Source organism: Octodon degus, unplaced genomic scaffold (genome assembly GCF_000260255.1).
Source record: "Octodon degus isolate 3935 unplaced genomic scaffold, OctDeg1.0 scaffold00121, whole genome shotgun sequence".
Lineage (NCBI taxonomy): Eukaryota > Metazoa > Chordata > Mammalia > Rodentia > Octodontidae > Octodon > Octodon degus.
The window spans coordinates 7,899,183-7,916,547 of NW_004524697.1; the positions used below are offsets into that span (position 1 = coordinate 7,899,183).

General features: G+C 37.3%; 1 protein-coding gene across 1 annotated transcript in view; it reads left to right on the plus strand.

The window, feature by feature from the left end:
* Nek1 (NIMA related kinase 1) overlaps window positions 1-17,365 on the plus strand; it is a 227,734-nt gene that overhangs the window by 172,987 nt on the left and 37,382 nt on the right. The window contains 4 exon segments of the mRNA XM_023700104.1: window positions 6-134; window positions 10,147-10,267; window positions 11,760-11,848; window positions 13,202-13,449. Of these exon segments, the coding sequence (XP_023555872.1) occupies window positions 6-134; window positions 10,147-10,267; window positions 11,760-11,848; window positions 13,202-13,449 (587 nt within the window).

A 17,365-nucleotide genomic window follows, 5' to 3' on the forward strand; every position in this document is an offset into this window, starting at 1 on the left:
TGAAGAAAAAGTACAGTGTGTTTCACAGGAAATAAACTCATCCAATACTGTTGATCCTTCTGCTGAGACCAACAGCTCAAAGTTTGATGAGGCATCTCCACAGACATTATTGGAACCAAAAAGAAATTTGGAAGGTATGTTTTGTGGGTCAAAATAATTTAATTTGGCCAGGGATGGTGATGCACACTAGAGACTAAAGCTGTATAATCACCAGCATGGAGTCCAGCCTAGAGAACATAGGGACTTTAGTAAGAGTCCACCTCAAAAAGGATTTAGCTCTGTGGAAAGCCCAAGGTTTAGTTCTGAGTGCTGGGCAAAAAGAAACGATTTAATAATACTTAAATTGAAGTATCAGGGATTAAGTCAAGGTTCAGCTAATGTGGTATACCTAATTCATGTGCCTTTGCCTCAAAGTTCACTTGATATGGTATTCAGCTAGCAATGAAGCCGTCTGAAGGGTTCAGGACAGTCTTTCTGCTGCTTTAGGGGTACAGCTAAAATGCTGAGTTAAGGTGGGCCTCTGTCCCTTTTCATGTAGTCACAATCAACCTAGGAAGAGAAAGCTGTTAAAATCTACCATAGCTGTCTTTAAATCTACCATAATCTCTTCAATAACCAAAAATTATTTACAGTCCTCCCAAATGCAAAATACATTCACTCCTTCTTAAAGCCTTATCCCATTATAACATTAACTCAAAAGTCTAAGATGATATCAAAGTTAGGCCTATGTGCTGAGTTTTCTTTGAATTAGAAAAATAAGTGATTTTTGCCTTCTACATGCCAACCATATAATGGAGAGAGAGGCCCAGAAGCTTCTCTTTAGAAACAAGGTAGTTGGGAAACACATGGCTGTCATCAGTCTACAGAGATTCTAATGTCCAGACTAGGGTAGCAGTGTCAGGCTGATTCCTTTCCACCAAATATGGATGCTTTCCATGGTTCTTCTCTCTGAATAGTTTCTTCTAGTTGTACTTCTGCAAATAGAATTTTTAAATAATTTTGTGAGTTTTGTATGGATGTTATTTTGGTGTTTGTTTTGTTTTGTGGCAGGCTTTGCCTTGCTTGCCTATGAGGATGCTCTGAAACAGTGCTCTAAACTCCCTAGAAATCTTTTCATCCAGCAGAAGTCTGTAGGGCATGCTTTTAATCTTCCATGCTGTAAAGGAAGATCTTATGGTGGTGGGGGGGTTCCAAGGGGGTGGAAGAGGGAGGGTCTCACCCACACTGCGCCTGTGCTTGGACCGGACCGATCCCACCAGCACAGGGTAGCAGGAAGCTCTCCCACACACTCACCAGGCCTGGGCTAGGGCTGGATTTGGGGGTCCCGTGAACACGGCAGAAGTTCTCACTCACTGGGCAGGAGTGCGGGGGGTGGGGACGGCAGAGTAGTGGTGGGGGGGTCCCAAGGGGGTGGAAGAGTGTCTCACCCACGCTGCTGCCTGGGCTTGGACTGGACTGGTCCCGCCGGCGCAGGGTAGCCGGAAGCTCTCCCACACACTCACCAGGCCTGGGCTAGGGCTGGATGTGGGAAGATCTTATGGTCACACTCTTCACTTCATCTTTGTTCTGAGATCACATTTTACTGTCTTAAATTATCTTTGTCTTCAGAACCTGTCTTCCTTTGGGAAACTTTTGCTGCCTATAACAAATTATCCTAGGCCCTTTGTATCTCTTCTAAATTCTGCTCATAATCGAAAGAGTTCCTTCAGACAACCAGTCTCATCTTACACTTTTTGAGAGCCTATTAGAAGCTACCTGGTACTTCTGATGTGTTCTTCTGATAGCTTCCTTACTAGCCATCTTAGTTACTTTCTTGTTGCTGGAACAAAGTACCTGACACATTCAAGTTAAAGGAGAGGTTTGTTTTAGCTCATAGTTTGTAGATGTTTCAGTCTGTAGTCAACTGGCTCCAAGATAGGCCTAATGGCAGGGAGACATAGCACAGGAGAAATAGCTCATGGCAGGGCAGGCAGGAAGTGTCAAGACTCAAGGGAAGGGATCTATATCCATGCCACACCTGTGGTGATGACCTGTTCCCACCAACTTTACCTCTCAAAGGTCACACCTAACTATAAGCCCATAAATGTATCTTCTATGATGTATCACCCACCCATGATCCAGTCTGATTTAGAAGCCCATGAGGCTTTGCAGACATCTAGATATGTGCTATAACACCAGGTGACTGAATTATTCAGTACACTCTTAAATTTTGTGTCTCCATATGACAAGAATCCCCTTTCATCAGCCTCCATTAACCACTTTTCAGGGTTACAGTCTCCTTGAATTTACATCTGCCACCCAGTTCCAAAGCCAGAATATGCTTTAGGCTTTTGTGTTAGCCCAATTTTGGATGAAATTCTGTTTTCATTATCTAATACTGTCTATTACTATAATACAAATTACTCCTAAAGCTTAGTAGCTTAATAAAACTATTTCATTTTATTGAATACTTGTATGAATCAGGAATTGGGAAAGTATTTCTGCTCCATGTAGCATCAACTGCAGTCACTCAGTGGTATTCATCTACCAGCTAAGCTTATCTGCAGAGTCCAAGATGACATCTCCCTCATGCTTACCCTCTTGGTGGAGTTCACCTGGATCCTTCTCCTACATTAGTCTCACAGCATTGCCCTGTCATTTTCAGGATAGCTTAGCTCCTTTCATGGTGGTCCTTGGGCTTTAAATACCAAGCAGAAGCTGCCAACTGAATTAATGTTTCAGCTTGGAATTGTGATAGCATTACTGGTTTTCATTAGTCCAGGCAATCATAGTGCTCCAGAATTAATGGGGAGGAGCAATAACTCCCTTTAATTAAGAATGTCAGAGAGCATGTGGCATGTGATCACCTTTAATTTACCAGAGTAATTTAAATAATCTTACTCATAGGCCAGACATGGTGGCAGAGGCCTGTAATCTCAGCATTTAGGAGGTGAGACATAAGGATCTCTGGGAGTTCAAGGCCTGTTTGGACTACAAAGTGAGTTCAAAGCCAGCCTGAACTGCATAGTGAAAACTTGTCTTAAAAAACAGAAACAAAAATAATCCTGTGCATTAGAATTATGGTTACTAGTCTATGGAATGAACATTTGTGCTTCTCAAAAAGTCATACAAGAAGTGATTGAGGGCCGGGGAGATAGCACAGTAGAATAAGTGCTTGCCTGGCAGGAGCAAGGGCCTGAGTTCAATTCCCAGTTCCACCAAAAAAGAAAAAAAGAAAGTGTTTGAAAAATATAGTAATGTTCAAATTAGAAAGCACTTTTGTAAATTCATTCTAGTGAAAGACACATTACCATTAATCCTACTCATATTATTCCCATTTGCTGTGAATATTTTTTTGTCATTATTCTTACCATTTTCTGAAGCAGCTCTGAAATTTCTTTCATGAATGTTTTAGTTGTGCTGTTGTGTCTGCCTTAATCTCCTAAATGAAAAAAAGTTTGCTTTCATGATGTCATTTTGTCTTGGGTGAAGAATATGAGATTACCAGACTCAGTGAATGAAGTGGAGAGGACTCACCATAATGTTTTCATGGGCCTGCCTTCCCATTAGGTGGCACTCGATGGTTGCATTTACCATAGTTTTGATCAAACATTGTAGAGATACTGATGAAAGGACTTCTAGAATTGCTTCATAAAATGACAAGAATAATATGTGCATTTGAGTGCTAAGTGTGGGGGAATTCAGGCCAGTGAATCTTTTACTGTAATATATTTTTTAAAATTTAAACATTCACTCTATATTTTGATCACAAATAATTAGTGAAATCTTAAATGTAACACTTGGGGTTTCAGCTTTGGGAGGTGGGGTGGATTGACAACTAGGTGGTGCTGGATGTGGAGGGCCAGTCTGAATGTCGTTGCCAACAGTATGAAAAGGAGAACTAGGGAAGAAGAGGAGGAGCTGTAGGTTCTTCTGGAGGAGCTTGTCAATCTGGCTTTCCTGATGGGAACTTGGCTGTTCTCATTGTCAGAGGAGCTCAATATCTTGTCACTGAGAATGGCTGCAGTTCACTTTGGGGGATCTCTGGGTCCTCACTTTGAGCATGGCTTCCTGGTTCTGGAAGGGAGGATGGTATATGTTCAGTCTCTAGGAGAAGCTGTCACACTGGATTTCCTGATACAAATTTGGCTGTTCTCAATGTCAGAGGAGCTTGATACCTCTATATTACTGAAGATGGCTGTGGTACCTTTCAGGGAAGCTCTGGTCCTTACTTTCAGCATTGCTTTCTGATTCTAGTTCAGAGACCTCAAACTATTGGCACAGATTCTTCATCCCACTGGCATAGACTCTCTAGCTTTCACTGCTGACCTTTGGACCTTCCCAGTGCAGATCCGTGAAGCAGACCAGCATGAGACATTGCTATGGGCTTTAGGCTTCCAGTTGGACTTCTGAGAGGTATTGTTATGAGCTCTAGGTTTTCAACTGGATTCATTCAGGATATTGTTGTATGATCCAGACCCTCAGCTGGATTCTTTGGTTGTTTCATGTGGACAGATTTCCTGCACTCCTTTGTACTTTACTCTTTGGGTGACTGCTATAAAATAATCCTATAAATTATATGTCCTTATTGTTTTCCTTGCAAATCCTAACACTACAACAAAATGGAAAATGTTAAAGTTTGTGTCTAGATGTTGTCCTAACCCCTTCCCCCAAGCCTTGTGCAGTCTTAGGGGCTGCCTTGTAGAGTTTGTGATAGATTCATGGTCCAATGTTGGGATTATGGGTGTGAGTAGCCTGCATACAGTGTAAGTGACAGAGTCTTCTCACACACTCTTCCCTTTTTGCTCTTGTGACTTCTGCTGTTTTCCACCACCATCAACTATTGCCTGCTTCCATGTGCCACTCTGCCTTGGAGCCAGCTGATGTGGACTGAAACCTCCACCAACTGTGAGCTCAATAAATCTTCCCTTCCTTAATTTTGTGCTCAGGTATTTTGCTCAGCAATGAGAAAAAAATAACTAATATAGGAGGTAATTAGGTGAAGAAAGTGGGACCACATAAATAGCATTGGTGTCTATAAGAAAACGCCAGAGAGCTAGTTGTTTGCTCTCTACCATGTGAGAAGATATAAGGAGGGAAAAGCTGATCACAACCCAAGAGGAAGATTTGTCAAAAGGACCATAGGACTCCCTGGTCCCAGTCTCTGGAACTGTGAGAAATAAACCTCTTTTATTTAACTAGCCCAGCCTATAATATTCTGTGATAGCAGCCCAAGGTAAAATAGTATCTCAAGTGAATTTTTTTTTTTTGGGGGGGGGTTTGGTAACAAAATAGATAAAATAAAAAGAAATGAAAAGAAAAAGCATTAGGCATGTAATGGAGACACTATAGGTAAGGGTAGGAGTTAGCAACATTTTCAGTGAAGGGCCAGATAGTAGATATTTTAGGGTTTATTGGCAAAATAGTCAAAAATAAGTTTGTAGAATGAGTTGATACTAATAATAGCTCAAGGTATGGAGAATATACATCAAGAAATAAAATAGAGGGGCCAGCAAGATAGCTCAGCAGACTAAAGTGCCTGCTTAGGCAAGTTCAGGGACCATGGTTCGATCCCTGGCTCCGCATGCCACACCAGCCCCACCCCCAGAGTGGGCTGAGCTGACCGGAGTCCAGCATAGTGGCACACACCTGTAATCCCAGCATTGAGGAGGCTGAAAGCAGGAGGATCATCATGAGTCCGAGCTGCATAGGGAGACTCTGCAATAACCAAATACATTAAAAAAATTTTTTTAAAGAAAGGAAAGGACTTTATTCTCAAGTACTTACCTTGTATGAGTGACCAAAACTGTAAGGATTTGCAAATATCAGTTGTCATACAAAATAAGAGATAACATGAAATTTTAAAAATGGAGAAAGAAATTATCTACATTCCTGGGGGGGGGAGGTAATAACATTCATTTCTGTAATATAGAATATTAGTTTAAAAGAGTAAAGAGAAATTAATAATTGAAAACAAATTCTCATTTCATCATTTACTACTTTCAGAAAATACCAGCTAGATTAAAAAAATAAGTGACTGCCAGAAAAACAGAGGAAGCACCCTACTTATTATTTGAGGATAAAGGAAAAGGATATATTGCATTCTAATTAAGTTCTCAATATTATTATAAAAGTCCAGGTAATTGGAGCTGAGAGGGGTTTAAAGACAAGAGTTTTAGTTTTAAAATTTACATGCTAATTGGTAATATTGTAGTTTATTCATCATTTTAGTAATCACAGATGCTTTTATTCATTTTTTTATTTTGTGGGTACCAGAAATTGAACTCATGACCCTGCTCTTACCAAGCAGGCGCTATTCTGCTGAGCTATATCCCAGGCCCAGATACCTTTACTTTTTACTTTTAAATTGTTATTGGTTTAATTTGTACTGGTTGTAGTAGGTTTATCATCAATGGCTTTTTATCAGATCATTGTAAGGTTCTTGTATCCCTGTTTTCTTCAGAATTTTTAGCTACAAATGGATGTTAGATTATGTCAATAGCTTTTTCTGCATCTATTAAAATGATTGTGATTTTTTTCTTTTTTCTTTTTTTGCCCTTGATGACTTACATTTAGTGGTTTACATATGTTAAATGGTCCTTGCATGCCTGGGACAAAGCCAGTCTGGTCATGCTCTGTGATCTTTTTAATGATTAGTTGCATTCACTTTGCCAACATCTTGTTGAGGATGTTTACATCTGTATTCATTAAAGAGATTGGCCTGTACTTTGCCTTTTCAGTTGGATCTTTGTCTGATTTTGAATCAAGGTAATGCTAGTAGCTTCCAGGAAAGAGTCTGACAGTATTTTTTCCCTTTCAATCTCATTAAAATTTGGGGGGTATTGCCACTAGATATCTATTTCCTGAAATTTTTGTAGGATTTAGTAGTGAATCCATCAGCTCCTGGGCTTTTCTTAGTAAGTTTTTTAGTACCTCAATTTCATTGCCTGTTATTGGAGTGTTCAAGGGTTTTATATCTCCTTAGTTCAGTTTTTGTAATTCACAAGTACCTAGGAATCTGTCCATTCCTTTTCAGTTCTCTAATTTAGAGGTACAGGTTTTCTAAGCAGTTAAAAATTATCTTCTAGATTTTAGTGGGTGTCCATTATGATTTCACCTTTTTCATTTCTTTCATGCATTCATTCATTCTTTTTTTTTTTTTTTTTTTTATTTTTGGGTGTTCAGGGTCTCACTACTAGATTGGACTCATAGTGATCCACCTATTTACAGCCTCCCAGGAGCTGGGATTGCAGAAGCGTGCCACCACACCCAGTCTCAGTTGCTGTCTCCATGAGCCCTGAGGTCAGGGCCTGCATGGCAGGCCTGGGGATGGAACCTCCCATCCCTGCACCTGCTTGCAGGCACTGTAATCTGCTGAGCTATTTGGCCAGTCCACCTTTTTCATTTCTAATTGCATTGACACAGTCTTTTCTTTCCTTCTTATCTTGTTTATCTATATGCCTTTTTTTTTTTTTTTTTTTCCAGACAGTGTATCACTATGTCATTCAGGCTGATTTGAACTCACTGTGTAGCCCAGGCTGACCTCAGGCTTTTGATGATTCTCTTGCCTCAGCCTCCCGAGTGCCAGGATTACAGGCCTGTGTCACCATACGGACTTTATACCAATTTCTTTAACCATACTTGGAAAGTTTCCTGCTTTTTATTTTCACTAATTCCAGTTAATCATAGGTTAGTCTTCTTTGTATCATCTAGAAGCTGCTGAATTCATTTTCCATGACCTTGTGTTGTTTTTGTTAATTTGTTTTGTTGTTTAGCTTTTTGAAACAGGTTTGTACTGAGTTCAGGCTGGCCTTTTAACTCTCCACATATAATTGGTTGGCCTCAAATCCAGAGCAGTTTTCCTGCCTAAGCCTCATGAATGCTTGGGTTGCATGCTTGCTCCACTGCCTCCCAGCAATCTCTTGTGTTTTTTAATATCTCTGCATAAGCAGTCACCTTCATTAACCCTGCCCTCTAGTTTTGACACTCTCTCTGCACATTGGTCACTTCTGCTGCTCATACATTCAGTGCAATTTTTCTCCTGGATTTCTGTATTATGTTTTCATGGACTATAATTACACTGGTCATTTACGTTTTACATCATCTTATTTAACTCAGCTAGCTTTTTGTTAGTGTCTTCTTTAAATTCACTGATCATTTCCTTTATTAAGTTGTACAATTATGTTATCTTTCACCTTACCACATACTTTATTGATGTTTTTTGTTTATCATACCATATACAGTGATACCTTCGTTGTCAAACTCAATTTGTTCTAAATTCATGTTCAAATGCTGAAAAGTTCAGGGACTAAACATCTTTTTTTCCTCATAAAAAATAATGAAGAACCAAGTGATTGCTTCTGAGGCCAAAAATTAGACTATAATTTCATTTTTCCAGGACTTTAACACATTTTGCAATGATTTCTTTCTTTAACTCTATAGTGGTTCTCAATTTTGGTACCACTAACTTTCTTTGGAGCCATGGTTATGATATTTTTCACAAATAAAGCAGAAAAAAAAGAATGTTTTAATGCACTAACACAAGCACCACATGTTGTCCAGGAGAGAACTGTGCTAAGGCTGTACTTTGTGGCCACAGCATGGTTTATTCTTAGCCAGTACAGGTGTTTTCAAGTCAGATTTTTGGTTCAACTATCAAGCAATGTTAGGAACACTGAGCAGATATTTTTAGAACTTTGCTGTTTGGGTAGTGGAAGGTTAGAGCGTGGAGAGGTTGGACAACTGAGGCAGCAGTAATTCAGCTGTTTGGCTCTTTATTTCCTCCCCACTGATCAGCTCTGGGGAATATAGGAGTTTTTGGAGGTATTTTGTTGTCTTGTCTTCTCATGTTTTTATTGTGTTGTTTTGTCCTGAGTGTTAAGGGTCAGTTGAAGTAGATAAGCTGTTACTAGTGTGGAGATCCTTTTAGTAAGTGTCTGCTTTCCAGGGAAGTGCTCTGAGGGTCTCTGATGATAGGCCTGTGCCTCACTCCTAAGATACAGCCATATCCATTAATTTGGGAAGGGTGGGTACAGTATAATTCATCTTCATCCCATTTCTCCAAAAACAAACCACAGCAATGTTGATTACACAAAGACAAACCAGATATTGACGTACAGTATAAACTTGTTAATAGTAACAACTATAACAATGCAGGCAATAGCAAAAAGAAAAACAAACAAAAAAGCGAACAAATACTAGAGTTACAGACAAGTTAGATGTAAATATAAAGATAAACCAAATATTGTCATATAGTAAAGACTTCTTAAATGCAACAATATTATTAACAATAGAAAAGGATTCAACTACAATATGAAGCTAATTAAGTCTATAAAATTTATAAAACTTAATAGTAGTACTGCCAGATGTGGTGGCACATGCCTGTAGTCCTAGCACTAGGGTGGCTAAAGCAGGAAGATCACCAAGAATTCAAGGCCAGGGCTACATAGTGAATTTGAGGCCAGCTTGGCCTACATAGCAGGACCCTGTCCCAAACAAACACAAAGAAATAAAGTAATACTAATAATAATGGAGCGGTTAGGGAAAATGAAAGAAGTAAAATTTGAAAAAGACAATAAGCAGAGAGAGTGAAATAAAGCATCCAAAGAGTAAATGAAAAGTAAGGGAATCAGATAAAAGTAACAGAAAATAATAAGCATGGAAAAGAACAAAAGCAGACAAAAGGCAAAAAAAAAAAAAAAAAAAAGAAAAAGAAAAAACAAAAACAAAAAAATGAAATTACCCAAAAAAATTGCTCCCAGTGTTTGAATGAGTGGTTTCCTCTCCAGGCCTGCAGTCTTCTAATCCCCCAGATACGTGAGAGGATACTGAGTCACTACTTCTCTATTTTGTTTCAGGCTTACTTTTTGGGTATGAATGCTGAGTCCAGCCCTACCATCCCTGCTGAGTCTGGCCATCGCAGTTGTCTGCCCTGTGGCTGTCTTCATTTCAAGTGCTCCCAGTTTTCATGTTCCTCTGGGACCCCATGTCACTCATTTCTCTGCCTAGCTTTACAGCCTCGCTGTGGGATTGTGAGCTGCCCCACCCCTCTGTAGAGTGCCCTCTGTCCAAACACTCCAAGTCAAGATAAAAGATCAAATTGATTCAGTTTTTCCAAAAAATTTTGTTCTTAATTTTTTTTGTTGTTGTTGTTTCTTTACTTTGCAGAACCTGATGATTTGGAAACAGAAGTTCTGCAGGAGCCAAATAGGAAAAACAAAGATGGGAGCTTGCCATGTACTGTTACTGATGTGTGGGTTAATGAGGAAAAAGAAACAAAGGAACCTGAGTATGTTTTGTCCTTTTCCTTGCATTTCAAAGCCCTGATCCCTTCTGTAATACCTTCTTAGACATACTACTATAATAATGTAATATTATAATTTAATATCCTAATATTATAAAATGCCATAAAATAAGACCAGTAGATGTTTACGTGATTCAGAAATCAATAAGTAAATGAAGTAGATACAGTAAAATTCCTTGCCTGCCTTAGTATTCATTCAGCCATTTCAGTCTTTCAGATGATTTTTAATATTTCTAAATAAAAATATAGAATGTGCACAGTATTTTCTGCCTTTATTTTTAGTCACTGGTAAATCTGGGAATTTCTTGATACATAAAACCTTCTTTAGGCAGGGGCTATGGCTCAGTGGCAGAGCTTTTGCCTTACTTGCATGTACAAGGCTCTGGGTTTGATTCCCAGCACCACAAAAAACAAAACAAGCAAACAAACAAAAAAAACCCTTGTTTTTCCTCTTCCATTAAATGGATATACTAGATCTCAAAGAATGTCCTTCTTTGTGAACATTTGCCATCACAAATGATGCTGTAATTAAAAACATTTTATAAAGTGATTTTTGCATGGTAAGGTAGCAAGATAAAAATATAATGTCTGGATGAATTGCATTTTACAAATTTTATTTGCAATTCTGTTATTTTTTTCCAGGGATTGTAACAATTTAAACTGTCAGAATTTAAGACTGATTCATGATAGTGAAAATTTGAACAAAGTGAAAAATTGTGTGCTTATAAGAGAAAGTATAATCCACATGGCTGACACTGACAAAGGTTCTACAATCTGAGGTACAGGATCTCAGGATAAATCCTGAGGGGAATTCACTGACCTTATCAGACCCAAAAGCTACAACTCTTGTTGCATAGGTCCTGCTTTACCTTGGTCCTAACCATCCAGCAGAAAAGTATAAAAACAAAGTATAAGAAGTAAAGCCATGGTGTTATGTTGAGCTGTAGGGAACTTAGGTCAACAATTTCTGACATTGCCGGTGAAGCGGAAGACCCAATACTATTATGGACTACTGAACTCTTAGAAAATATTGAACTAACACACCTATAATATTCAAATAACGGAACTTAACAAAAAAAGGGTATAGAGATGAATGTCCATTTTGTATCTGTGTATTCAAAGCGGTTAGGATAGATATATAGTTACATTCTCTTAATGAATAGAGTGATTTGTTCTAATGGTGTTTAAAATAGGATATCATGTCCATATTTGTACAGCAATTAACCACTAGGAAGAATGTATGCAATGTGTTAATTATTGAAACTGTCCTACCAATTTTTTTTGAAACTGTCTCATTGCTATTTGTTTCTCAATAAAATTATGGGAAAAAATAAAATGAAATAAAAGAGAAAGTATATATAAATGAAAAAAAGCTTGCAAAAAGATTCATATGATGCTAGTGAACTTGTTTCTGCACTTAGAATGATTTGATTTCTGATAAATGTGTCTTTGTAACTGATGCATCTATCTGAGATAGGTTGGAAGACAGAGTTACCATTCAGCAAAATGAGGTTTCTGAAGCTGAGATCTTGAAGACTGTAGGCCCACTTAATGAGGTTACTACAGGTAAATATCATTGCATTCTAATTTCTTTCTCGATTGTAGTTAATAATATTTTTTTTAATTGGAGCAACATATAAATAGATCATTTCTTATCAATCATCATAGAAAGGGTAATAGACATAGAGCACTGCAATCTGAATTAATAAGCTGGGGTTATACAGCTAGATAGTAAAACTTTTTGGACAGTTATTATTTTTTTTTTGTTTGTTTGTTTTTTTTTTTTTTTGGGGGAACCGGGGATTGAACTCAGATCCTTGAGTTTGCCAGTCAAGCACTTATCCTCTGAGCCATCTCCCCAGCCCCTGGACAGTTATTTTATTGTGTTTAAAATAAAAAGAATTACTTGCCAAACTAAACCCATATACCAAGCGTATTAAATAAATTATCCTCTTTTTGAAGTACAATGGTACCTTGGTTCATGAACTCTTTGCAAAAAACTTGATTCACAAGAGCAGAGCTTGGCAAACTTTTTGTTTGCAAGCTCTGCATTGGCTGATGTCTTTGTTATTTGTGTCTCATTGCTGAAACAAAAATACCTGATGCCCAAAATTAAGGAAGGAGTTTATTTAGCTCTTGGTTTGTAAAGGTTTTAATTTATAATCAGCGGGCTCCAAGGCAGGGTGTGTGGCAGAGGAGTAATAGTTCAGGGGTGTGGAAGACAGCAAAAGCAGCAAGATCAAAAAGGGAGGAGCACAAGAGAAAACTTTCTGTCTCTTATATTTTATGTAGACTACCCACCCTTGGGTGGATGGAGCACTCACACCCATAATCCCAGCATTAGACAGTCAGAAATGCTTGATTCAGTGGTCTCCAAAAATCACCCTCCATGACTATGTAAGGCTTTGAGGGGATATCCAACCGTGGACCAAAACAGGTGACAAACATGACTGTGACCATCTTTCCTGTGTGAATGTGAACATGGCCATCTTTTCCAGAATTGTAGAACAAATTAAATTTGCGAATGGAGGTACCACTGTAGTGTTAGTTAAAATATAAGGGATGTATTTTTTTCTATCTGTAGGAACAAAGAAAAACTGGAAAATAATGTCTAATATATTTTTTCACATTTCCTTGGATTTGTGTGTATCTTAATACTTTCAGTATAATGGAAGTATATATCAAATGTTTCTGAATATGAAACCCTGGGTCCTCTTAAAGATTATTTATAAGGAAATATACTCACATTCTTATGTTTTGTTTTCCTGATAGATATGAGGCTTTTTGATAGAATTCTTATTACTTTGTCATGTCAGTGTCATTTAAAACTTTAACTACTATATAGAACATGAACTACTATGTAGAACTTTATTTAACTACTACATAGGCTTATCACATAATTTCTCCTATATACCACAGAACCTGAACTAGATGATGCTCACCATTCTCAATATGATGTAGATAAAGCTGTACAACCAGAACCACTTTTCCATAAAGTGGTGTTTTCTGAACATTTGAATATAGTCTCTCAACTTCAGTCAATTCAGTGTTTAACAGAAGATTCCATTCCACCTCGATCTCACTCTGATTCACCACCACAAAATAAAAACAAGAACTCTTTGCTGATTGGACTTTCAACAGGACTGTTTGATGCAAATAATCCAAAGGTGAGTGTAGTCTTAAAGTGGCAAATGTTATTCATTTAATAACATTATTTTTGATTGCTTTTATTTATTAAATCATAATATGGAACTTTAATCTCTTAAAAGCAAGCACATACAAATAACCTAAAAGTGAACATATCAAAGCAGTATACAACAAGGAACCACCATTTTTGTTCTAGGATGCTGAAAAGAAATTGCCATTGAGCGTACAGCTAGCATAAGACTATTTCATTGGCTAGGTCTCTTATTTTTTTGAAGATGATCTCCCTAAGTTGCCCTGGCTGGATTCAAACTTGCAGTGCTCCTACCTCAGCGCTCAGCTCCCAAGTAGCTAGGATTGTAGGTGTGCATCACTACAACCAACAATGATTTTGTAGGGTCTACTTTTTTTGGTACGGGGGTTGAATTCAGGACCTTGCGCTTGCCAGATAGGCACTTATGCTGCTGAGCCATCTCCCCAGCCCTATAGGGTCTACTTTTATTAAAGCAAAAGAGATCTCTTATACCCTCTCTTCTTTGGACTGGCCAACTTGACTTCTACCTTTAATACTAGACTGAGTTTAAGGAATATATATCTTAAATGGACAGAAGTGCCTTCTTACCTTATTTGCACATAGAATATTAAGTACAAGTTCACATACATTTTGTTAAAAATTTTTTGGATCTCTTTCCTTTTCTCACTTGTTGTTTTTAAGTATATCCATTTTTTTTTCTTTTTTAATCATTTATTTATGTATGTATGTGTGTATGTATGTATGTATGTATGTATGTATATATTTGCTACAGGGTCTTGCTATGCAGCTCAGACTTGTAGTGATCCTCTTGTCTCAATTTCCCCAGCACTTGTATTACAGGCGTACCCCACTGTGCCTGGTTTTGGTGGCCAGTGCTACACGGGGCCAGCATGGATCGAACCTGGGTCCTTGTGCTTTCCAGGCAGGTGTTTAGACTGCCAAGCTATGTGCCTGGCCCCTATCCAATTTTTTCTTAAGAAATCAGTATATTATCATTTTAAAATTTTGGTATATGGATAAACATAACTCAAATATGCTTATATAACTTTTGCAAATATATAACTAAACTTTAGTAAAGTGGGATATTGTTTATGTTCTTTTAGGAAATTTCTATTTAATACATTATAATATTGCGGCTATTATTACAGTATTATTAGAACAGTAGGCATTGCATCGTATTATTAAGGTATTTCTTCCTATCTTTAATTATGTATTTGTTGAGTTATTGTACCACAGTTTTATAAGAAGTTCATTTCTGTTGCTGAATCTTCAGGTTTCAAGATTTGTTATAACTCCCTACACCATGTTGTACACATCCATAATTATTTTCATAAAATAAGTTTCTGTAAGTGGACTTCAAAAAATTATGTTATCATCTGATTTGCCTTTTAGAAATAGTTTTTAGCATTGTCAATAGTGTATGAGAGAACATTCATTTCTCCATTCCTTAAATAATACTCATATTATCATTTACTTAAAATTGTCTGTTTAGGCGGATCACTACAAGTTTGATCTAGTAGTGAGATCCTGAATACCCTATAGACCCTTCCCTAAAATTAAAAAAAGAAAAAATTGTCTTTTTAATGATAATAAATGGTGTCAGTTTACATTTGTATTTTCTCATTTACTTGTGACATTGGACATTTTTCTTTTCCTTTTTTTTCTTTTCTTTTTCTTGTGTGTGTGACACTAGAGATTAAACCCAGGGCCTTCATGCACAGCTACTACCCTAGTCCCATTTTTTTGATACATGGTCTCACCCAGTTGCTAGTTGCCCAGGCTGGGCTCAAACTTGAAGTCCTTTCATCTCAGCCCCTCACAGCTTGAATTTCCGGAATCTGCCACCAAACTTGGCTCTTTGCACCTATATATAATTGAATTTCCAGAATTCCTCAGCGCTTGATTTTTTTCAAATATATCGTTTTGATTTTTAATGTAATTTTTCATCTAGACATGCTTCTGTTTGTGGAGTATTTTATTTTTTTTAATTTAGAAATTGTTAAATTCTTTTAGAAAATGTTAAATTCCTTCATTTAATATAGTAAGACTTTTTAAGTTATGAACAATCAAAACAAATTTATGACTTTCAAACTTTCTGTCATGGAACAGACAAGGACTATCCACGACTCCTTTATTTTCTTATGTAATAAAGGTGTATAGCTATCATTAGCCCAGAGCTTTTGAATGCCTTATCACTATATAAATTTAATATTCTTCACATACTACATTAGATTATTTGATTTCGTCTCATGATCTTGATTCAACCTTAGGACTTCTGTAAAGTATTTACTCTGGAAGAAAACAGAAAAATCAGAAGAAGTAATGCAGACTTCATATAATTCCTTTGAGGAAAGAAGCAAGAAAAAAGAGCAATCTGGCCATTTAAGAGAAGGATTAAAAAGCCATCCCTGCCTATCATATAAATCTTCCAAGATTAGGAAAGTTCATTACTATACCAAAATACTGTTCATAATAAAGGCCTAAAATCATGAAGATTCAGAATTACAAGTATTAGGGCTGGGGAGATAGCTCAGTGGGGTCCTGAATTCAATCCCTGGTACCACAAAAAAAAAAGAAAAAAGAAAAATTACAAGTATTTGTATAATCTGTTTATAAAATTGGCTAATTTAGCCTCTTTCAAAGATTTTTTAATTAATTTTATTGAGAAACAAATAGCAATGAGACACTTTTAAAACAGGTTAGTCAGACAGTTACAATAATTAATACATTGCTTATTGTTGTCTTCGAAAGGTTTTTTTTTTTTTAATATTGTTTTATTTTTTGTAGGTTTCTTTTTTCCCCTTAGTACAGGAAACCCTTTTCCTTGTGATTTGTACCCTAGCCCCTCTCATCTTCTCAAGGAATATATTCTATCACTTTGGCTACTCTAAACTGAATCATCATCTTCTCCATAAATGATCTTTTCCTTAGTATATTTGCTCTAATAAATCTCATCACAAATACTTGTCCTTCTGTAGTTACTTGCCAATTTCTTGGTTCCCTTTCACATCCAAACATCTTGAATTCTGTCTCTTTGTAGTGTCTACAGTGTGGTCTAGTATGGCTTTTGGGCTGCTCTCCACTTCAGTCACATTACCAAATTTACCTTTTTCTCCCTCAAATTTCCTGACTTGTTCTTTCAACAGAATTGATATTACCTTACTTTTGAAGTTATCTGTTGGCTTCCTTTATTCATATTTCCTAGCTCTTCTTTCGTACAGGGTCTTACTACACAGCTCAGACTTGTAGTGATCCTCCTGTCTCAGCCTCTGCAGCACTGGAATTACAAGTGTACACCACCATGCCCGATTTTGGGGCACACTGGGCTGGCACAGCATGTAGTACTAGGGATCGAACTCAGGTCCTTGCACTTGCCAGGCAGGCACTTAGACCACTGAGCCATCTCCCCAACCCCTCCTATCTCTTGTCTGAACTGGCTAGTTTACTCTTTGGTCCCTTTTGCTGGTGACACCTGTACTAACAGGTCTCTTAGAAAAAATGTATTCTTGGTTGAGTGAAGTGCTCTATAGTTGTCAATCAAGTATTTTCCACCAATACAAGGCCAATTTAGTGGTGAATTTTACCTTATTTCCCTTCTCTCAGAGATCATAGTCTTGGCTATAGATCAGTATATAAACAGTTTCTTGTATTCTAGTTTTTTAGTTTTTTTGTTTTTTTATTTTTTTTTTTTTGAGGGGCTGGGAGGTTGAGTCTGACTCTTGTTACTGCATGGCCAGAGCTGGAAGTTCCTAGTAAACAAGTGTGATACTTAAAGGCTGTATCCTAAGCCTTCTCTGGTTATATTTATTTTCTACATATAGTAATTTGTGACCTTAAGTATTTAAATGCTAGATATTCATTTCTGGTCCATTTTCCAACAGATCACTTACCCATTTCAGTAATTC